The sequence below is a fragment of the Pomacea canaliculata genome, linkage group LG5 (genome assembly GCF_003073045.1).
Source record: "Pomacea canaliculata isolate SZHN2017 linkage group LG5, ASM307304v1, whole genome shotgun sequence".
Classification (NCBI taxonomy): Eukaryota; Metazoa; Mollusca; class Gastropoda; order Architaenioglossa; family Ampullariidae; genus Pomacea; species Pomacea canaliculata.
In genome coordinates, this window is record NC_037594.1 from 25,901,044 (window position 1) to 25,920,413 (window position 19,370).

At 40.4% G+C, this 19,370-nt stretch overlaps 1 protein-coding gene across 2 annotated transcripts; it reads left to right on the top strand.

Annotated features, from left to right (window-relative positions):
• Position 1: 1 nt before the first annotated feature.
• Positions 2-14,857, top strand: LOC112564930 (condensin complex subunit 3-like). 2 transcript variants are annotated; one of them, XM_025240081.1, is made up of 20 exons: positions 2-148; positions 1,043-1,174; positions 3,283-3,510; positions 3,628-3,856; positions 4,747-4,977; positions 5,427-5,619; positions 6,130-6,279; positions 6,720-6,836; positions 6,920-7,133; positions 7,615-7,791; positions 8,043-8,150; positions 8,612-8,731; positions 8,943-9,233; positions 10,757-10,938; positions 11,274-11,448; positions 11,972-12,142; positions 12,619-12,838; positions 13,065-13,161; positions 13,870-14,034; positions 14,457-14,857. In XM_025240081.1, exons 2-20 carry the CDS (start codon positions 1,073-1,075, stop codon positions 14,491-14,493), a joined length of 3,207 nt encoding a protein of 1,068 aa, XP_025095866.1. In that variant the 5' UTR covers positions 2-148; positions 1,043-1,072; the 3' UTR covers positions 14,494-14,857. The 2 variants fall into 2 exon arrangements, with proteins under 2 accessions (XP_025095866.1, XP_025095867.1); XM_025240082.1 differs by having other exon boundaries at positions 13,879-14,034.
• Positions 14,858-19,370: the final 4,513 nt, after the last annotated feature.

Here is a 19,370-nt window from a genome sequence, read left to right on the forward strand (position 1 = left end):
AGGGAGCTAACTGCAGGTCACGTGACCGGAAGACGATGTCGGCTGGCGGACAATTTAAATATCAGCGCTTGTTCACATAGCTTTTCAACTGATTGACTCTTAATCAAGCTGACTCAAGGCAGCTGCACATTTGATTGAATTTCCAGAGGTAATGTGTGAAACATCTTGATCAAGTATTTTTCGAAAATTCACGAAAAAATACATTTTTGACAGCACCTTAGTTAATACGTTAGTTTTGAGATGGTTGTGATTACAGTCACTGATTCACACCGATACACTCACGCTGCGAGTATTTTTGTCCCTATACTACCTCGGTAGCTACAGTTCTCTCAGTATTCTGTGAACGTGATAGAGGTCTCGCGTTTCAAAAATTAAAATAGAATTACTAGCATTTACAGATTTTCGTACTTGCCTGTAGTTTCAATGAAGCAAGTCATGTTCATTCGCTGTTGTGCAATGACCTCATCCATAATAACACCTCAGTAACACTTTTTAGACTGCTAGCGTTTCACTGTTGCATCGTCTTTACTTTCTAAACCTTGTCACTACCCCTCCTCACGCATTGCTTTTCATTTTCTCGATTACTTTAGTCCTCAGAGTTCATAGTTCTATTACTCTACATCGCACTGTTTCCAATGTGGTGAAATGTCCATTTTTTTTTTTTTTTTTAAATTTTTACAAGTCACTTCTGACAACTGACAGATTCTTTGTCATTCATTCATCTATAATGTACTGTAGTCACTGTCCCTTTATGTTATTCCTAGATTTATTTCAAATGTCCCAGTTCATAATATAAATAACTTTGTCTTTGATTTGTAATAATTCTTAGCATACATATTTCTCACCACTGACTGTAAATTCAGAAACCCATCCATTATTTGGCTGCTTTCATTGCATGTCTTTAAAGATCTGGACACTAAATGACTTTTTATGCATCTTTATTTTCGAAATGTTTTAAACAAGTTGCTTACATATCTATGAGCCATTAATTTGTAAATGGTATGCTTGTTATCAGAATGCAGCTTACAATGCTCTGTTGCAGAAAACCACAGAGGTTTGGTAGAAACTAGCCATGACACAAACAGTTACTATCAAAGAGATTCTCCTGCAGTGTCAGGGAGGGATGCAGTGTCATACCAAGCTAATCAAAATCTTGAAGAAAGTGTATGCCACTGTAAGTCTTGCTTTCTTTAGCTACTTTGTCTAAAAATATTGTTTGAAGACACTTTTATTTCTATAATAATAACAAGATATCCTTTCACCTGAATGGACTGCTGTTTGTCTTTTTTACTCATCTTTTCTGCCATTGCCCAAGAATGTTTGTGCCATCTTCTACACCATTGCAATTTTTATTCTTTTATCATCTCCAGACCACTTACTTGCTTGGTACATTTTCTGCTCCTTTAGATTCTGGATGTACATGGGTCAACAGTAGGGTTGTAACTCTTGTGTATCGTTCTGCACTGATCAAACATCTCTACCAGTATTCTGTGCATGCAATAAATAGTCAGCCATGTACCTCACTGTCTGTTTGCCTCCAGTGCTGTTTGGACAGGCAGTTTTACTTACCTTGGGGATTGGATTTCTGCACACTATAACTGCTGTTTGCTGAAATTCATGTTCTTTGAATCTTTCAACACACAACTGTAGGCTCTGCCTTGTCTTAACATGTGAAAACTTTTGCTGCTGAGGTTTTGTAACATACTTGTATAATATGCTTTGTTTTTCAGCTGTGATTTGTCTTTTATTAATGACTATACAGTGGTACCTCGACATACGAGTGCCCTGACATACGAGTGTTTTGAGATACGAGCCGCCGAGCGAGCGATATTTTGCTTCAAGATAAGAGCAAGATTTGACATACGAGGAATCGCACACTACACCGCTGCACACGACCCCAACATGCGGGGCGGATGTTGGGGTCGTGTTTGTAACAGTTTCTCCCACCTCAGACTAGACCTCAGTCTGTGTTGTGTGCTTGTTTCCCTCGTTTTCGAAGCATTTTTGATAAGTTGGGTTCGCGTTTTTTTGCTTTTTGTACATTTACAAAACATTATCCCATTTATTTTTGTAACCATGGGTCCGAAGAAGAAGATGATGTCTATTGAATTAAAGCGCAAAATCGTAGAAAAACATGAGCAAGGTGTGCGAGTAATTGACTTGGTGAGGATGTAAGGGTGTAGCACATCAGTGATATGTTCTGAGCTTAAACAGGAGTTGATAAAGGGTACAACGCCAGCTAAGGGCGTTACAATAATTTCTAAGCTCCGGACTTCTCTCCATGAAAAGATGGAGAAACTATTGACTGTGTGGGTGACAGAGAAGCAGCTTCAAGGAGGAACCTTAACACAAAGCATCATGTGTGAGAAGGCACGAGCGATTTACGGTGATTTGCTGAAGCAGATCCCACACACTTCCACAAACGAAGAATTTAATATGTTTTTATAGAATATGTATTTGTTATTCATAAATAAATGTTTCTTCTTGTAAATACACTTTTTCTTATTCAAAAACACTTAACAAAAACAACTGAGGTGGTGTTTTGGGGGCTGGAACGGATTAATGGCATTTCAATGAATTTCAATGGGGAAAATTGTTTTGAGATACGAGCAATTTGACATACGAGCAAGGTTACGGAACGAATTAAACTCGTATGTCGAGGTACCACTGTATTTATTTAAATACTCTGAACTCCCTGGCAATATTGTCTGTTATGCTAATCATTATGTAATGACTTCATTACACTGTTTATATCCCTTCATACTTTCATCCATTGCTTTATGTTTTACTCTTGTACCTCATCTTTATGTTGTTTATTGCCCTACACATAACCGACTGTCCACTGGCTGTTATCTTTCATTTATCATTAATTGTCTGTGCAGAGAATGCAATCTGTCTTGGTCGTGATGCTGCACATTATAAATTCACATTATTATTATTATTTGTAAAGTGCCGTGAGCTTACCTGAAGATGATATGGTGCAATGTAAGCAAGCATTACTATTTACAGCCATCTATGTTCATGTCATGCTCATGCAATAACATTACAGCGTGTTCTTGTCTGCGTCATGTTCATGTAACAAGCTGCTGACCGTGCTTTTCGTGAAATAACATAAGGTATCAAACATAGACCTAAAACACCATATAAACACCTTTACATTATGTATGCCCAGAATGATCATCATTGTCATTATGTATTTGTAATACTTTTTTTGTCTGAGCGCTAGTAGATAATATGAAACCCTGGTTTTTATTCTTTTATTTGCTGTGTTGCTTTATTCAGATGGGAATAGAACGTTTTTGGGCTGAGTTCCAGCCTCTATTGAAGTTTCCTATGGTGGTCTACAACCGAGAACCAGCAGTGGAACGTACTATTGACTTTGTGGCCAGATTTGTCACATCACTGGGAATAAAGCACCCAGATAATGAGCAAAAAGATGATGATACAGAAGACAACAATAAGGTGGAATCTAATCCCCTTTTACAGCGGCTTTTTGACTTTCTATTGGAGGTGAGCATGTTGTCTGTTTCTTCAATCTCTAATGAGTATATTTACTGGATGTTTCAAGATAAATATTTATTTTGAACAGTTCTTAATGTACTTCACTGATACTGCTACTGGTTTCAGCACCACAGTGCCAAGGATCGGGCAGTGAGGTTCAGAGTTTGTCAACTTGTGACCAAACTGCTGAGCAGCCTGGGGGAAGAAGCCATGATAGACGATGCCCTGTATGAGAGGATTTTTCACTGTATGCTGGAAAGGCTCCGAGACAAAACCCATCCTGTTCGGGTTCAAGCTGTGCTAGCACTTGCCCGCTTGCAGGATCCATCTGATGCAAACTGCCCTGTTATAAAAGGTTTGTCACTGCAAATTGTATTTAAAAAGGAAATAAACCAGTATCTATAATGCAACATCATGTAAGTTAAGTCAAGAGTGCGTGATAATTTGTCACCAACAAAGAAAATCCTCAGTGTAGCCTCACTATCATCTAATGAAGTGTCCAAGCATTTTTCTAGAGCCACCTTACATTTTGCCTTCATTCCTCCACATTCTTTTTTCTGTAACATCTGGTCTTGATACCCTGAGAACGCTGTACATGCAAGATATGCAGAACCTGAGCTGAATCTCAGGCCGCTCTGTGCATAAGCTGTACACAAATATGCTTATTTTATATGAGCACAACACTTACAAATGGGTTAAAACATAGATTTACCTGAATAATTCTGAATTGATTGGTTTAGTTGCCTTCCTGATTTATCTTGCATGTGAATGTTTAGCTGTCTTCCTGATTTATCTTGAGTTCTCTCCCTTCCGTTGTAAACATGACAGTAGATTGAAGTGTATAGATTCTCCTTTCTCTTGTTGAAAAAAATAGTGTCTAGGCAATGCTGTCCATTCAGGTTGCTCAGTTTGACAGATGCACAAAAAGTCTTAGACACGTCTTTAGTCTCAAATGAAGCACACATTTCTAAAGAAGAAGACCTCAGTAGTTTTGATCCATCTGATTTTGATGACAATTGCCTGTGAAAATTCTCATTATAACAGGTTCAGTTCAAATATTCTCGAGTCACTTGACCAAAGATCTCACATTTTTATTTTGTGGCTGTGTATTTCACTTTTATATTCAGTTGCACACATTTTTAAAATTTTGTCTTTTTCACATTTTGTTTATGATCACATCATATCAGTCTGTTTTTGCCCTCCCACATTCCGACAACTATAATTATGGATTCTTTCTGTGTTTAGCTTTTCTGTTTCTCGTGGCACTGGATCCTAATCCTGAAGTGAGAAAAACAGTTATTTCCTGCATTGCTCCCTGCCTGAAAACACTCCCTGCAATCTTAAAGCGAACGAGAGATGCTAAAGATACTGTACGTCAAGTGGCATTCACTGTTATAGCTGAAAAGATTCCGCTGAAGGCACTTACTATTGGACAGAGAGTCCAGCTACTTCAAGAAGGCCTTAACGACAGAGCAGGTGCGTAGAAAACAGTTTTTGTCTTTTTTTCTGAGATTTATTGCCAGCATTTGTCTGCTACTTAAAAGCTGCACATTGTCCTGTCAGTTGGGGCCCAATGTCATGTGTCAGTCTTACAATGCTCTTGAACTTGGCATTAAAAGCAATATTATTAATTTTAGCCAGTAGAAAGAAGCACTGAAATTTTAGTGTTTTTTTTTTTTTTTTTTTTTTTTTTTTGCTGTCTACAAGCACAACTTTGCCAGATCTTGAAAGTGTATGGCCTAACAGAGCAATGGCATCTGAACTTGAAGGAATGCACACTGGTCAGTTTGACACTCATGCAATCTAGTCTTCTTCATCAAGCTGGCCCAGCTTTGCATTCTGCCTTGTGTTCTTTGCCTTTTCTACTTTTACGCTTGATAAAATGTCATCACTTTCATGTGAGAAAACTTTTGTATTTTATTTAGAGGGTGTCAGAAAAGTTTGTGGTGGAAAACTTCTTCAAAAGTGGCTTTATAGCTTCGAAGGGAATGTGCTGGAACTTCTACACAGTCTTGATGTGGAAAACTCCACAGACATCTGTCAGCAGGTGTTGAAACAGTTTTTTACAGACACCCCCATTGCTGATCTTGTGGCTAATTTCACCCTGCTTGATGACCAGTAAGTCTGCCCACTTTAGATGGCTAATTGATACCCAACTGACCTTGTCTGTTCTTATCAAGAGTGTTCTCCAGAACTGTTAACACCATCTACAGTCTTCGAAAATTTCAGAAAACTGACTCAGACTGCATCTCACTATATCTGTAGTTCTGACTAGAATTGTGTTCATAGTAGATTACAAATAGTGCACTGTGGGGTCTTCCTGCTAAACATATCAATAGACTTCACAAGAGTCAAAACACAGCAGCCACAATTATCATTCTTTAAAACCTGCTGACCACATCATACCTGCAATCACTACAGTGTACTACAAGAGGTTTTGCCATTTCCAATACATGTAGAGGTACAAGTCAATACAAACTTCTAGAATGTTCCATTCTAGGTTTATGATAGTAAGGATGGAATTAAACTTCACAAAATTGATTGTGACTGTTGATTATTTCAAGTCGGTGTTTTCATTGCCTTGAACTTTCAACTAAATCTTGACGTTCAGAACTTATGGAATTCCAGAAATCTGGTGCCAGAACAAAAGCTGTCCCCAGAGAATGCCATGTACTGGTGGTTGCTGTGTCAGCATGTTCACCAGGCAGGCACTGATTATGAACAGTTCCTAGACGTAGTTTTACCAGCCTGCTTGCCATTCACCAGATACCTGGAAAGGTGAGAAATATATCATTCTTCAACCATAAATCACTAAGTTATACATTTTAAAAATTATGGCAACTGTTCCAGTAGATTCTAGAATTTCATCCAATGGTTACACCAAGTATTTAATCATTGGAGAAAATAAAAATCTTTTATTGTATGACTAAATCAAAATGTCTTGCTGGAGAAGGTATTGATGTATGCCAAAAGCTTCAAGCAAATGTGTTGAAATATTTTTTCTTGAGTGTAAAGGCTTAACTTTCTTTTTGCCTTATCTTGCTGAGTTCTTGGAACCTCTTTGTGAAAGAATTATCTTTGTTATAAAAATTACAACAATGTGCATAAAATGTCCTGCTAAGTTCATTCCCCCAATTTCCTGAAAGAGATTAAGAATATATGTTAATTTCACAGGAGTAATTTGTTTAAAAGCCCCCATGATTATTTCAATTCTTCAGCGTCATGAACCAGCTGAGCACATGTGTCAACCTTGACAAGCAGTTGGAGCTGGAGTTCATCCTGCAGCACTTGCTGCAACTCTTCAGCTGCATGGACTTGACCGACCAGGCCTGCAGGTCTGTCTTTACGTGTATTTATTTTTAAAAAGATGTTGTGTTTACCTTGTTTTCACCCTAACAAATGGCATATTCATTTGCAGGAAACATACCGAAAACATACTACACAAAATGCTGCTGTCTGAGCATGTCAGCTACTCGCTGGTAAGTCACATCATTCCCTGCCTTCATCTGCTGCACACCAGCACCAACTCCCTGGTCAATTACCTTGCAGAGGTGGTCGCAGAGCTTCGACAACCCATCTCTGTTGTGGAGAAAGCCATCAGTGCTGAAGAGCAGCGTAAAGTAGACATCCAGGTCAGTGCAGACTAGTTCTTTGCTTTTCACTGGCTAAGAGATGATAACAAATAGAAGAGACTTTTCACCTAAGTAAAGGAATAAAATGTGCCTTTCATTACCTTAGGACAGTATAGGTTTTCAGACATTTTAAAGCAACTACGAAGTCAGGAAAACATCGCAAGATTTCAAAGCACCATAAGCAATTTTAAGTTTAAGCCTTGTATGTAAGAGCATATTCCTTAGGAGTATGAGTATGTTCTTTACAAATTTTGCATTTTATTATTATTATTGTTACTACTACTAAAAAATCAAGTTTTCAGTCAAAAGTAACAATTAGGTAAAGATTCAAATATTTTTAGAGGATAGTGACATGGGTGAATCATTTTTGCTTATTTGCAAGGGCAAAAACATTGTGATCTGTCTGTCATCTTGCTTTTCCTTCAAGCATAAGTCACACTATCAGTAAGGAGGTATTGTCTAACTTTGATGTTTTGATCAGGTGGCCAAAGTGCGCGTGCAACTGAATCAACTACGGGAGGAGCTGGAGGTGGCCGTTAAGCAGCAAGACTTTCAGAGAGCTGCTGAACTGAAGACGTCCATCAGTCAGTCAGAGGCTGAAAAGTCGTCGCTGATGGAGGCCAAGGAGCCAGTTTTGGAGGAGATCAAGAGTGAGAAGGTAACAGATGGGAAATGGGGAGACAACTAAGGTTTTTTGGGGGTGGGCTAAAGGTAGTCTAATAGTAATGGATGAGATTTAAGTTTTAGAAAAATTGAAATTTTTATCATGAGGGGAAATTAATATATTAAGATATGAGGGCATGGTATACTCCTCTCTGTCTTGCTTTTGATCTTTAGCATAGATTTATTTTTAATTATATTATTATTATTATAAATTAAAATGTCAAGCTAGAAACTCTTATCTGACAGAATGACACACCTACCTTGCTGAAGTGCCTGACTATCATCTGTGAAATGTTGGAGACATTTCCCCTGCAAACTCTGAGTCCTACCTTGTGCATGCTGATGGAGAGTCAGGTAACAAAATCCTTGGAATACAGTCAGTAGCTCTAACTTGATGCTGTCACTAGAAGTAGACTTTATGTTTTTGTGTATATAGCCAGCAGACATGAAAGCTTGTGCAAGAAATACCTATGCCACCTGAAAAAAATAAAAAGAATTTGCACATCAGCTTACAGGAGCTCAGTAAGCCCCTTATGAAGCAAATCATAGAGACAGCAAATTTCACCTTACACAAATCTTTAGGTCATTGGTACTCTTCACAGGAGCTCCATGCAAGACACAAAAATCTATGCAGTGGACTATAGATTGATGGTATTTGTAGCAGGGTATGGCCAAGAAAGAGACAATGAATGGTGCTTCACTGATGGTAGGCCTCAGAGAGCTAGAGCTAGGTGGGTTATAAAGGACTTTGATGGTAGTGTTGCATGTGATATTATCATACCCTCTCTCTTTTATGTGCTTTGCTTTTCTGACAGGTTTTGCCAGGAATGGCAAGTAAAGAACCTGCTGTCCGGAACCTGGCTGTAAAAGCTATCGGTCTTTGTTGTCAACTCAAGTGTGATATTATTATGCTTCATCTGCCAGTTTTGATGCAGGTTCGTGTAATTTCTGGCTAATTAACTGAAAATAATTCTTCATCCCATTCTTCATATTTTGAAATAATTGGGGGAAACTAGTATGAAGATAATAATTTTTTTACTCAGTTTCATGCTCATTTTTTGCTTCGTGTCTCAGTCTCAGATTGAAGCAAACTTTAATATTTCATAAGTAAAAAGTGTGGAGTTAAAACTTGTTGCAATGCTGCAGGCATCACAGGTAGACGTGGAATGTGTTCGAAGCACAGCACTCAAGTCCCTCTTTGATCTCATTCATATTTATGGACTGGGAGCCTTTGTGGACGGCCATGATACTCACAAAAAAGGAAGTGTTGATGACTCAGCTGATAACAGTCGCGACCTGATGGATAGCAAAGTAGAAGATACTGAGGACTTCCAGAAGGCTGATGATGAGCAAGTTAAGAGAGACTACTCAGAGTCTGGGTGGAGCAAAACGGCTGGAAACCTCGTTGCCATTTTGAGTTCATTGCTTGATAGTGAGGTTTGTAAAGTTGCTTTCCAGCTTGAATTTAAAATGTTCGCTTAAGCTTATGATGTACAGGTGATTTTTTTTCTTTGTATGACTATTTGGCTTCGGATTCAAATTTCTTGTTTTACTTATTGAAGTGGGGCTTTTTCGGAGAAAAGGCTATGTCAGCGGTTCTCAACCTTTTACTTGTGGCGCCCCCCCTGACGAACACCGGTACGTCCGCGACCCCCCTTAGCCAGCGAGGTCGGTGGAAGAGCGCCGAACGCCGCGTCGAGGAAATCTATGCAATTCAACAACGGAAGAACAAAGTTCGTATCTGCAAGAAGTATAACTGTTAATGAAATTTTACTAAAGCAAATTCTGTGGCGGTAATAAATATTATTTTATTAGACACTCACTTTGATTAATGAGAAGGTTGAGCCTGCTTGCTGTTGCATAGAGAAGCGAACCTGTGTGCGATGTTCGTACCCACTGCTATTCGCAGCTCAGCCTCTGCGTCCACACGATTTCTGTATTTCGACTTCAGTGCTGCCAATGCTGAAAATTCTTGCTCACATACATACGAAGTTGAAAACGGCAGAACTTTCATTGCTTTCTCAGAAAGCACCGTTGACGCTAATCCAGAATTTTGGCACTGGTGTTGTTTGGAAGACCATTTTCAGGGATTGGTCACTCTAAAGGTCGACGAGATGCTCTTCTTCTTCCGTGGACAACCCGCTTGTGCTAGGATCAGCCAGAAATGGATTACGAATCCAATCGTATTTAGTCACTTCAAATTCAGGGAAGTAATGCTGAAACCTTTCTTGCAGTCCGTTTAGATGGGCAATAATTACATTCTTCACCTGATCAAGATTCAAGTTGTCAGCCTTGCACTTACACAAGCACGGAAACATATCAAAAATATTTTCCTGGCGTATCTTTTGCGTCCACAACGAAATTTTTCTAACGAAAGCATTCATCTTGTCAGTTGTTTGTAATATGGTGGTGTCTTTCCCTTGCAGAGAAGTATTCACAACGTTCAGCTTCAGCGTGCCTTTTAGATGTTTTTTTTTTTAAAAAAAAAGAGAGGTGAGACTGGAGAGGGAGAGGGAGTCAGCGATGAGAGATTGGGGAATAGAGAGGGCAAAAGGCGAGAGGAGGGAGATTGGACTATTGGAGGCTTAATTGTTGAGAGGGGGATTGTGTTTTGAGTTTTGGAAGTGAGAAGTCACTGCATATCGAGACAGTGTACTTGAATAGGGAGGAGAGATTTGGAGTTTGAGCCCCCTCACCACTCGGTTACACAATGTAAACTAATTTCACTAATACTGGTATAAGAAACTTTTAAAAAAGGACCACCTTCGCGACCCCCTTGTAGGCACGTCGCGACCCCCCAGGGGGTCGCGCCCCACAGGTTGAGAACCGCTGGGCTAGGTGTTGCAAGGGAAATCTTGCTATTGCTACTTCAGTATGCAACATGAGCATAGGTTGTAATGCTTCTAAACGCAAACAAATGCAAATTATCTTACCTACAACATGGCTACTTCTGTGACCAGACAGGAGAGCTTAGAAATGTGGTGTCTGAGGGGCTGGCCAAGCTTCTCATGTCAGGCAGAGTGTTTTCCTCCACCCTCCTCTCACATTTGTTGCTGCTGTGGTACAACCCAATGACCGAGGATGATGCTCAGCTTCGTCATACCCTTGGCACTTTTTTCCCTGTCTTTGCCTTCACCAACAGGTTTGATAACTCTCTTTGTAAATGTTACATGCATACATTTGCTTAAAAATGTAATAGTAGCTACTTTCAACATTGAATGAAACAGATTGAATTTAAACACACTCATAAAGCTGGTATAAAAACAAATGGTTGCATATTCATTAACAAGTGCATGTACATTACACTTCTTTCTCTCCCCTTTTTTCATTCATAGTGTTCTTGTATGATCATAAGATTAAATATTGTTATTTTTTACAAAGTGTATATGAAAGATAATATGAACCATTCTTTGAGATGCATTTCCTCAAGCACAATTTGTAGATCACAATCTATGATTAGGATTCCTTCGTTTCTAGTTCCAACCAGCAGCTGCTCGAAGAAGCCTTTCTTCCAACACTTCGCACAATTCTAAATGCTCCAACTACATCTCCTCTACATGACATCAATACCACCAATGTGGCAGACTTCTTGGTGGAACTGACTCATGCCCAGCGATTAGTTTTCAACCAGAGCAGCAATTCTCCCGTGCGGGTGAGACCTGTTTCCCAGTTGTCAGTTTTATGCTTGGTTTTGTTAGAGTCTCTTCAGATATAGTGGCTGTTTTAGAGTCTTTATTTTAACGTGTCTACTTGCAACAGTCAAACGATATAATCAAGTCTTCTTTGGCCATGTGACCTGGTCTGGCACCTTGTTGAAGACTATTCTTCAAGGTACCTTGGAGGGTATTTGGCACCAAGGTGGCCAGAGGAAGAACTAGCTTACGAACGTCAAAGACTCGACTGGTCGTCCTGTACATGACTTGCTAACTATAGCCCACAGAAGGCAAGAGCGGCAGGCCCTGTCCGTTGCCACATTTGTCCATATCCTCCCCTGAAAGACATGTGCCAGTCAAGGGACAACTGACTGATCTTAACATAATCATTTCAAACTAGCTCAGACACATTTTAAAGCAATTTTTTAATGCATAACTATTAGAGAATCTCTGGTCTTAAATTCTAAACTTTGTAGTGTCTGTTAGCACTGTTTTTCATTGTGTTTTGTTGTTGTTTTTCAGGATAATCCTTGTCACGACAGCATTGCTGTAAAGGTGTGTAATGAGATTCTCTCAAATCCAGACTCGTTCCGACTCAAACTGTGGGCACATGTTTTAAACCAGCTTTCTCTCAGTCCCGACAGCCAGGCTCATCTTAAAGACCTCAGTACCTTGTGCCAGCAAATTCTTGAGGCAAGGATGCATTATATATTTTTTAAAAAAAAGGAATTTTCCTAAATGTAAAATGATAGGAAAAAGAGAAAGATTTTTTACTACTTGTGCATCAGAGTCAAACAGTCCTATATATCTGTAACATCTAATCAGCTGTTTGTTCATCCTTGTCATGAAGTCTTGTGTATTGATAACATCTAATCAGTGTCATACTGTCTCTAAGTCAAGGGTAAGTAATGGGTGGGGGGCTACCCTGATTTGCATTTTCATTATGAAATATACCAACATTGAGACCAAATGTTAGCACATTACATAGATTATGGAAACGTTCCTGACTTTTTTTTTGGTAACATAATTAAGTTCTTACAGCATGTGATGCCATGTTTAGTGTAGTTCTTCATTCTTTAACTGCAAATGCTCTTGCGAGTGCTGATTGTCGTACACTGCACTTCCTGTCTGTTAATGAACATATAGTTATTTTGGTTGTTTGTACACAGACAGTAAAGGAAAAGCAGTGTATTAAGGCAATAGAGAAATTCCACAAGACTGTACTTGAGATGCTTGAGTCCCTGCATCCACAAGCCACTTCAAGCACCACACTGGCAAACATGACAGCTTTGACAACTCAAGCTACGGCAGAAGGCAGAGGTGATGACACCGGAGCTGGTGGTGCATTGGTACAACCTTTATCCACAACTGCACGTAGGAGATGTCGAGGTAAAGCTTCATCGCACATATCTTAACTCCACACTGTTTAAACTGCGTGTCTCTAAATCACAAGTCTCCCACATCAATTCTTTAATCAATTCAAAATTCTGATGAGTTGCAGAATGGAATGTGATTATGTAGCAATGATTTTTTTTTTTTTTTTTCACCTTTACTGTTAGTAACAGTAGCTGAAGCAAGTGACATTAAACAATGTTTGTGTTACTTTCTGTCCCAGCTAAAACCACAGCCACACCAAACACACATGAACCAAATCCAACACTAACAGCAAAGTCTACAGGAAGAAAGGCAAGAGGCAAGAAAACTGAGATCAGGTAAGATAACTGTTTTGCTCCATCGTTGTATACTGTTGTATGATCCTTCACAACGCCTGCTCGTTATGTCTCCCCATCATGACTTGCTGGTCACTGCCGTTTGCTCTGCATGTCCCACAAATGCCTTTTCATGCACTGACTTGCTCACTGTGCCATTTTTAGCAATAGTAACATTCCTTATGCCACAGCCACCCTCATTTTTCCCAGATGTCTGATGATTTTCTTAAAAGGCTGTCTTCACGTTTTGCAAGGTGTCATGGATGCAGGAGAATAGATGTAGCCTTTAAAAGATGTAGGTTGAGTATTTGCTTGTGTGTGTGTGGTGCATATATCTCTAAATCGTAAAATTAACCTGTGTAGTAAGGTTGATTGGGTTATAGTTTTGGTTTGGAATGAGGTTTACAATTAGGCAGGCACTAGAGAGATAGTATAGGGGTCAGTTTGGGTGAGGATTAGTTTTAGGAGTTAAAAGATGGAAAGTGTGCTAACTGTTCCAGTCAAAGACTTCAGAAATATTCTGTGAGTAGGTTAGAAAAATGATGTTTCATTTTTATTTATTTTTTGGAATTGAGAACATGCTTATACTGCGCTAAGGTAAAAACAAATTATGTCATCCTCTTACTGTCTAGCTTCCAATATAGATATTAGGTTGTCAATACTATTTTCTATACTTTGACTTTTCTTTTTTTAATAATTATGTGCCTTCAGTGAGGTCAGTGAGCTCAACAGAAGTGTGTTCACCACACCAGCTCACCGCCAGGCCATGGAGAACAATGAGGAGGAGTTTGAAAACTTGCGTTGCAACCTGGAAACCATGCTCCTTGATGGCGTGAAAACCCCAAACAATCGTGCCAGAACTCCAGGCAACAAAAGGTGCCTTAGAATAAACCAGTCTTTTGTGAACAACGTATTTTATAAAAATGCTCGTCTATTTATTCCTATCTAATTATTCAGAATGTTGCTAATTTTTTTTAACTTGTTTGGCTGCGTCCAGTCACAGAGGTGCTGTCACCTTCCTCTCTGCGTGTCTTTAAACAGCACTCAATTTATGCCTGAAAGCAAAAATCAAGTATTTTCAAGTATCTAAGGTGTGCCAAGCACTCACTGTAAGTGCCATCGATAATAAGGAAGAGAAGCAGGAGTAGATGCTTTCCCCTCTCCTTATACTATCCGCTTGTTACTAGCCCTACTTGTGAAGGCACAAAGTCGTTATATCCCTTTATAGTTTTTCTTAGTCTTCAAATCTATTATTTTTTTTTTAGAAAGTTTAAGTTTCAGAACTTTGTGTGTTTCAGGGCGCTCCACACAGCTCAAGATGCAAATGCCAGGTAAACGTTGGACAGAGATGACCTTTCACCACTTCCCTCCCCACTCCCGAATCCTACTTTGGCAGGCAGTGGTTTCTTCACCCCCTCTCCCTCAGGGTAGGATGTGCGTCCCACGTCCAGCAGATAGTGGTGCAGCTCTGCTACTCCTGGACCATCATTGTGCGCATTGATGCGGCTACTTCATCAGCCAGAACGGCAGCAGTGAGCGTTGGATGAAGGAACTGTGAGATTACCCGGTCTTCCCTGGCGCATACGAATTCGCATGAAATGTTGTTGCTGACTCCGTGTTTAAAGTCTTGCTATTGCCATATGACATTTGCAGTACTCTCGTCTTCTTTTTGTCAATAATACTTTATCCTTTTTGTACAGTACTAGTCTTCTAGTTATTCCTTAAACTTCATAATATCAGTGCGTGCACACGTGTGTGTGTGGAGAAAGTTTGTATTTGAGACTGGCTGAGGGCTGTAAGAGCTGATTGATACATCAGCGTGAAGCAGATAAAGAGGACCGTGGAGCCGTTTCTCTCTCTCTCTCTCACGCATATACGCACACGCAAACCGCACGCACACACAGCCTGCAGACAAAGGATCCTGCAGTCAGTGTTTGACCCACCATGCTGTGGCCACCCCGCGCCTTACGGTCACTGACTAATGTTGACCGCCCTCACAATACAGAGCACTGGAGCACACACAACATGATCTTTCTGACAGCTGGAGAGATACACTGAGTGGAAGGGCGGGGCTTTAACTGACGCTCAACTGTCGAAACCAACCATTCTTTGCTCATGTTGAAAATGTTTTGGGACTGGTCAGATAAACCGATATTTAGTGGACTGTCTCCAGTCTGACCATAACATCGCTTTGTCTGTTTCGTTGTCCTGGACGGGTGACCTCAGGGATGGCCTTGCAGTCAGTAACAGCTCTGAGAGATCAGGGGAGTAGACGAGATAATTATACAGGTAGCAGTTGTCACAGTGTGAAGTGCACCCTCCTCCCCAACTGTAGCTGTCCATCCCAGTGTGACTTACTCTTCCCCCGTTAATTATAGACTCCTTAATGTAGCAGTTACCGCACCCCGGGTACCCAGTCTGACGTCATTCAGCCTGTGCTGGCGCCGTGACATATCTGTTTTCACCAACTGTTTCCTGCAGACGACAAAAATAGACACTGCAGACGGTTTAGGCATTTGGTCACAACCCTGCGACAGCCCGCACTGTGACCTCTAGACACAGACATTGAAACCACTCGACATCACAGGCGGAAAAAAGGCAGTTAATGAGATTGTGACGTCTGCTGTGCAGTCCTGCCACTTCAGCAAGTAACGTGCGGTGCTGGCAAACTGCGTGACACACATTGTCACCTCTGACTGCAGACGACACGAACCGCCTGAGAGAGAGCCGAGGACGTTCATGATTTGCTTCGATGCACCTGGAAGATGTCTCGCGGCTTACTCTTAAAAACAAGTCTGTGAGAGAGCTGGGATATGATTCTCATACAAGTTGTGATGAATTTTCACTAGTATTAAATAACTAAATGTTTTGACATTTATACAGTGGAGAGGGCTGAGGGTTTGATCAAATAAATCTCCTTTGTTTACTACTTCATCCTTCACCTGGTGTGCTGTGTCCTCGCTACTAACCACCTCCGCCTTGTCACTGCTGCCAGTTGCGCAACGGTCATGTGACGTCACTCCCAACATACATCGCAACATTCGTCTGCTATGTAGCAACAGACTGTCACATTGCAATGTTTGTACCTCGTGAAATGTTTTCGAGTGATAAGAGTTTTAGGTTTACGCCTGCTCACAGTAACTCGCGGAAGAGGCACGTGACATCAGCTCGATCTTTGACCTTTGGATGTCGTGGGTATTAGTGCATTAACCTTGATATCATTTGTAAAAGATGTATTAAAGTTAATCACGGCGAATTTGTTTTACTTCATAAAATCTATTGAATAAATAAATCGGCATAACATTTTGTCTGAGATTCAAAGTAAATTTTTATTTGTTTTTGTAAAACTACTTTATCCCTTTAGAGATACAGGAAGTTTTTAAAAGCTACAGTCCTCTGTTCTTTCAATGACTATTGGCTTTGTAGGCTGATGATTTGGCTTCACTATGTTGGGGGGTGGGGAAAGTATGGTGCTGATATGGCGATATATATAAAGAATTTTTAATATCACTGTGCTTGAAATGAGGGGAGTTGATTCGTTTGTCTTTTAATTGTCCCAAACCATTTTTAGAATCTTTTTACAAGAAAATTTGGGAAGAAATTGTTATTAAAAAAGAAATCCCAATGGAGAAAGGAAAAAGAATATGAGGCCATGAGCAAGTGTGGCCCCATTCCATAATTAGTTTTTCCTCCTCAGACCTTAGAACCGTTGTGGTCGCGCACATGCGCTCTTGACAACTTCCGCATGTTGATGCCGGAGAGCCATGCCGCCTGCCCACGTGACTTGGCTTTAAGTGCAGGCGACTGCTTCATCTGACGAGATTTGATAGACAAAAACTTGCAAACAAGAATGAAAAACTGATCACTAGATACAAGAAAAGCGTGCAGTCTGGTGGTGAATTGAAAGCGGTTTGTGAAAAATAAGAACATTCTGCAGACAAACCCACAAACAGGATCAGATGGCCACAGGAAGATAAAATCACAGGCGGTTGAACGCAGACCTGTAAAGACTGACTTTATGACATTCTCGTGTCACTTGAATATTTTATTCTTGTTCCTGGCTAGTCCTCTTGCTGTTTGTTCCTTCTTAACCCTCTTCCTTCTACTGATAATAAATTGGGTTTGGTTTGAAAGATCTGTCATGCTGATCTGATTTTTTTAAGCTTCCTTCAGAGATATATTTTGTACTCAGTCCAATGTTTTATATTACTGTATTTGTTTTTCCCCCTTCTTATATGAACACAACGATAATCTCTAACCCTTCCCCATTCTGTGTCCGTTCTACATTATTTGTTCAGTCTTTTGTATTGATCATTACACATTCTCACAATATTTTTGGTGCTCACACTGTAGCTCTTTGCCCACGTGCCAACAAAATCTCGAGAGGGTGAATTTGTTTCTCTAGCTCTTTCATACCTGAGTTTATGCGAGTCCCTCTTACACAAGTGAGATGTCACATTCGTTTATGTCATAGTTTATGTTTCGGTGCACAAATATAAGTCGCTTTGAAGTTGAGATACATTTTGTTAATTTTGACACTGGTTTTCATCGTTGTTAGTTTTTGCAGTTCTCACCATGTGCTGACATGATTGTTCTCCATTCTTTCCATAAATTCTCTGACAACAAGCTCTTCTACAGGACTCGGGTTGAGTTCCACATCAGTGCATCACAGAAGCGACTGGAGGGGATGACGGTTGGCAAGACTTTGTGATGTCACAGCTCATTTCAACACCTGAGACTTTGTTCTTCCTGGTGACAGTGGACACCAGCATGAGTGGCAACTAAAACAAAGGTCACGCAGCTTGTAGGTCACACTTGGTGCGACTGCCACTCAACAAACTGTCTTTCCTTCAGAAGCCAAGTTCTCTCGACATTCCTGCATTACCGAGGCTTTCATGTGGAGAGCTGCACGGGTCTGAGAGGCCAGGTGTTCGCTGTCAGTCAGTCTGTGAGTGCGTGTGCTCAAAAACCTTTATACCTCCTTCCACTCGCTGAGTGCCAGGCTGCCAACTGTACAGACCGTGCCACCTGTGACGCCATCAACAGCAAATCCGTTATTCAGTCACTAAAAATATGGGAATTTTCGAAATTTGTGCTAATCAATCAATTACAGACTATCTACATACTTCATTGTTCTGGGCTCCTTTCTTGCTGGATCCTCTCTCCTTTCCTCCACCTCTCTCCATCTTTCTATCCAGCAAACTATGTACGTACTGCTGGTTGCCCTGCAGACTGTGGCCAAAGGTTATGAAAGAGGAAGAAAGTAGAAGAAGGGAAAAGTCTAAATGTAACGCGCATTACAGGATACCCAGAGATAGGATGTGGCAAGACACCCGCCCATGGTTTGCAACGAGGGCCCCTCAAGTCTGACGTGGCCCTCAAGCATCTCTCGGTAAAACTGTATAAGAGAAAGATTTTATTTACACTCGCATGAGTATATGTACGTATTGCACATACGAATGTAAATAAAAATAAAAAAAAGACTTTAACGAGGAGACGAACGCACAGGTTTGATGACAGCGAGAGTAATGCCACACGAAGATGAGATCCTGCTGTTGGACGCAAGGACAGGAGGGAGACAGGTGTCACACGGAGGGACTTAAATTACAGGAGAAGGAAAGGAATAGTCCATGTCACGAGGAAGAAGACACGTGTGTCACAAGGAGTGACATGACCGGCGTGTAGAGACGAGTGCACGGCTGTGATCCTCACACAAGTGGAGGTTCTCTGATTTCTGTGGTCAAAACAAGTCTATTACCTGGATTTATCTATTATGGTCTCATCAGCACAAGATTTACCCGAAAATTAATGTAATATACACGGTGGGTACAGGTTATTGTAAGCAACAAATTGACACTATGGGTGGAGATTATTGCACGGTTAAAAACACGTGTGGCGAAGGTTAAGTCAGTCAATAGTTACACGTGTGTGGGTAAAGGTTACTGTAAGATAATAAGCACACCTGGGTGAAGGTAAACAATGTGGGTGAAGGTTATTGTAAGATTTAAAAAAGACACATGGTTGAAGGTTATTGGCAGTAAAAAACATGAGGTTAAAGGTTATTGTAAGAAAATAAACACACGTGTGGGTAATAGCACTGTGAGTGTTTGTGTGCGTGCGCGTGTACGAGGGACAGAGAGAGGAATACTGGTGCACGTTCCAACTTGTAAGTGTTGTTACAAGTGTTGTCACCTGTTGTTAGTAAATCACAG